Genomic DNA, 2,500 nt, shown 5'->3' on the forward strand with positions numbered 1-2,500 from the left:
CAGATATGACTGAATCAGGTGAGGTGATCTGAAGCTCTGTTCTTCTCTCTCCTCCTCTCTCTCTCTCTCGCGTCTGTTTTCTCAGGGTGGAGTTCCAGAACAAGTTCTACAGTGGAACCGGCTACAAGCTCAACCCGTTCTCCTTCCGAACCATCCTCAACCCTCTCTAGAACCCTCAACCCCGCTCTGGAACACTCCAGAACCTTCGCTCCTCGAGTCCTTGGGCTGCGTTCACACGGCACATTTTGCAAGCTGCTAAAAACGCCAGACGCATCGTCCCTGGCCGACGCCATTTGTTGCCAAGCAACAGAAAGAACACATCAATCATAGGTGCTTCCTCCGCGCTCCGCACAAAAGTTACAATATTGTCAACTTTTGGGGTGCCGATCAAACGCAGGACGCCTGGCTTGGGGCGCGCTGCTCCAGACTAATATGACAACACCGCGCAAACGCTTTGACTGAACCTGCCGTGTGAACGTAGCCCAACCTGGGATCCTCTCCTCCAATAAGCATGGAGAGAGGACTTGGACAGTTGAAGTGCACCCTGGGTACTTCTACACAGGATATGACACGTCAACTAAACTAGCCTGATTTCAGCCTGTTGAAGGTATTTTATAGTTCATTTCTAGCGTGTACCTCCTTTGTGAAGAGAGCAGCTCTTGTATATACATCTACAGTATTTAGTTTGGTTGTTGGTATATAATCTACTATATTTGGTTTGCTTGCTCAGGAAGGTGTTGAGTGGCTGTTGGCTACTAGAGGTAGTGAGTGGGGAACAACTTTCCACAGGTTTTGAACACTACTGAATGAATGGATGCCATTAAAGACTTGTTTTATAACTTATCTGTAACTGAATATGTCCTAGTGTGTTCAACCGTCATCAACACCTTTAAGAGGATGTGTTTGAAAGGATACTAGTTGTTGACAATGATGAGTCATACTTTTCCATTTTAGTTTTTTTTTTAATTCAGTTAACATTTGTCTTTTCTTGTAAAAAACAAAAACAAAAAACATGTACAATTTGAACGAAAACGAACAAAAAAACTATTTGCAAAACTTTTTTTTTCAGAAATCAATTAAATCAAATGATTGTGAAGCTACAAACTCACAACCCTGTATAAAGGCTAGAGAAACCATTCACCCACACACACTCCCCCTCATCCCCCACCCAGCAGTATCCAACCCTGAACACACACACAGTCTTCCACACACACACGCATACAGTCAAACACACACATTGTTCAGGAAGATACGCTAACAAAGGGCAAAGGGAGAAAACTCATGTTATATAACAAACTGAGTCAAACTAAACTGAGTGAAACTGGGGAGAGAGAGAGATGATACAGTACTGATCTCCCCTGCTCACTGGGGACGGGGAGGAGAGAGAGAGGAGGGAGGGGGGGGGGGGAGAGAGAGAGGGGAGGTAGGGACACAGAGAGGGGGGGAGGAGGAGGAGGAGAGAGAGAGGAGGTAGGGAGGGGGGGGGGAGAGAGAGAGGAGGCAGGGACACAGAGAGGGGGGGAGGAGGAGGAGAGAGAGAGAAAGAGAGGGAGAGAGAGAAGGGGGGTGGGGAAGGACAGAGTCGGGAAGGAGAGAAGGGAGAGCAGTGAAAATCTGAGCTGGAACGTTTTGGAAAGTGGGATCTTCCTCTGGCGCTCGATGATGACATCTCCCTCCTCCCCTCCGCTGGAAAAGCAGCAGAACATTCTGGATGAATACCAGGAGAGTCTCCCCTCCAAACCGGAGCTGTGATTGGCTCAGAGGGGGGGACTGGTGCAGCTCTTCCAGATTAACTATAAGAGACACGCACACACACACACACACACTAGATGCACACTCCACCACACACACTTCTGCTAGACACACAGGCTGGGACTGAGGTCAACAAGCAGTTCCATGGTTTGCGTGTGTGTGTGTGTGTGTGTGTGGGGGGGGGGACAGCCTCTCTCTTCATGTGTTCATCCAGCCTCACCCTCCTCCCTCCAGAGTGTGAGTGTCTCTGGGAGCACCTCTGCTCTCCTTTCCAGAAGAAGAACAAGGGGGTTCCTCAGATCCCCCCCCCCCCTCGGTCTAGCTGGTCTCTCCCGGCCAGCCCCCTCCCTGAAGAGTCTTCTCCCTGGGGGGGTTAGGAGGGAGTCTCTCTCTCTCTCTGCCTCCTAGGAGATCCTCTGGATGAGCTTGTCCTGGGTCATGCAGTAGGGGGCGCTGTGGGCCAGGTCGGAGATGAAGGCGTTGCAGGCGGCCATGCTGACGCCAGGGCAGTCCCTCAGGTCCAGCAGTCTCAGGCCGGCCAGGCGTCTCAGGGAGGACAGACACGCGTCCGTCACGCCACGGCAACCTGGGGGACGGGGGGCGGGTCAGACCAGTAGAGAGAGAGAGGACAGGTTAGACCAGTAGAGAGGACAGGTCAGACCAGTAGAGAGAGGACAGGTCAGACCAGTAGAGAGGACAGGTTAGACCAGTAGAGAGAGGACAGGTCAGACCAGTAGAGAGGACAGGT

At 51.2% G+C, this 2,500-nt stretch overlaps 2 protein-coding genes across 2 annotated transcripts in view; one reads left to right on the plus strand and one right to left on the minus strand.

Annotated features, from left to right (window-relative positions):
• Window positions 1-170, plus strand: part of LOC311328183 (V-type proton ATPase 116 kDa subunit a 3-like) — a gene marked incomplete at its 3' end in the record, with an annotated part of 18,608 nt that extends 18,438 nt beyond the window's left edge. The window contains exon 20 of the mRNA XM_084462193.1: window positions 86-170. Within this exon, the coding sequence (XP_084318319.1) occupies window positions 86-170 (85 nt within the window). The remainder of the gene's footprint in view (window positions 1-85) is intronic.
• A 1,321-nt stretch (window positions 171-1,491) lies between these two features.
• Window positions 1,492-2,500, minus strand: part of LOC311328179 (lysine-specific demethylase 2A-like) — a 12,003-nt gene continuing 10,994 nt past the window's right edge. The window contains exon 9 of the mRNA XM_084462189.1: window positions 1,492-2,338. Coding sequence (XP_084318315.1) covers window positions 2,157-2,338 — 182 coding nt within the window. The 3' untranslated portion in view covers window positions 1,492-2,156. The remainder of the gene's footprint in view (window positions 2,339-2,500) is intronic.

Source organism: Borostomias antarcticus, assembly GCF_949987555.1.
Source record: "Borostomias antarcticus genome assembly, contig: scaffold_264, whole genome shotgun sequence".
NCBI classification, from domain to species: Eukaryota; Metazoa; Chordata; class Actinopteri; order Stomiiformes; family Stomiidae; genus Borostomias; species Borostomias antarcticus.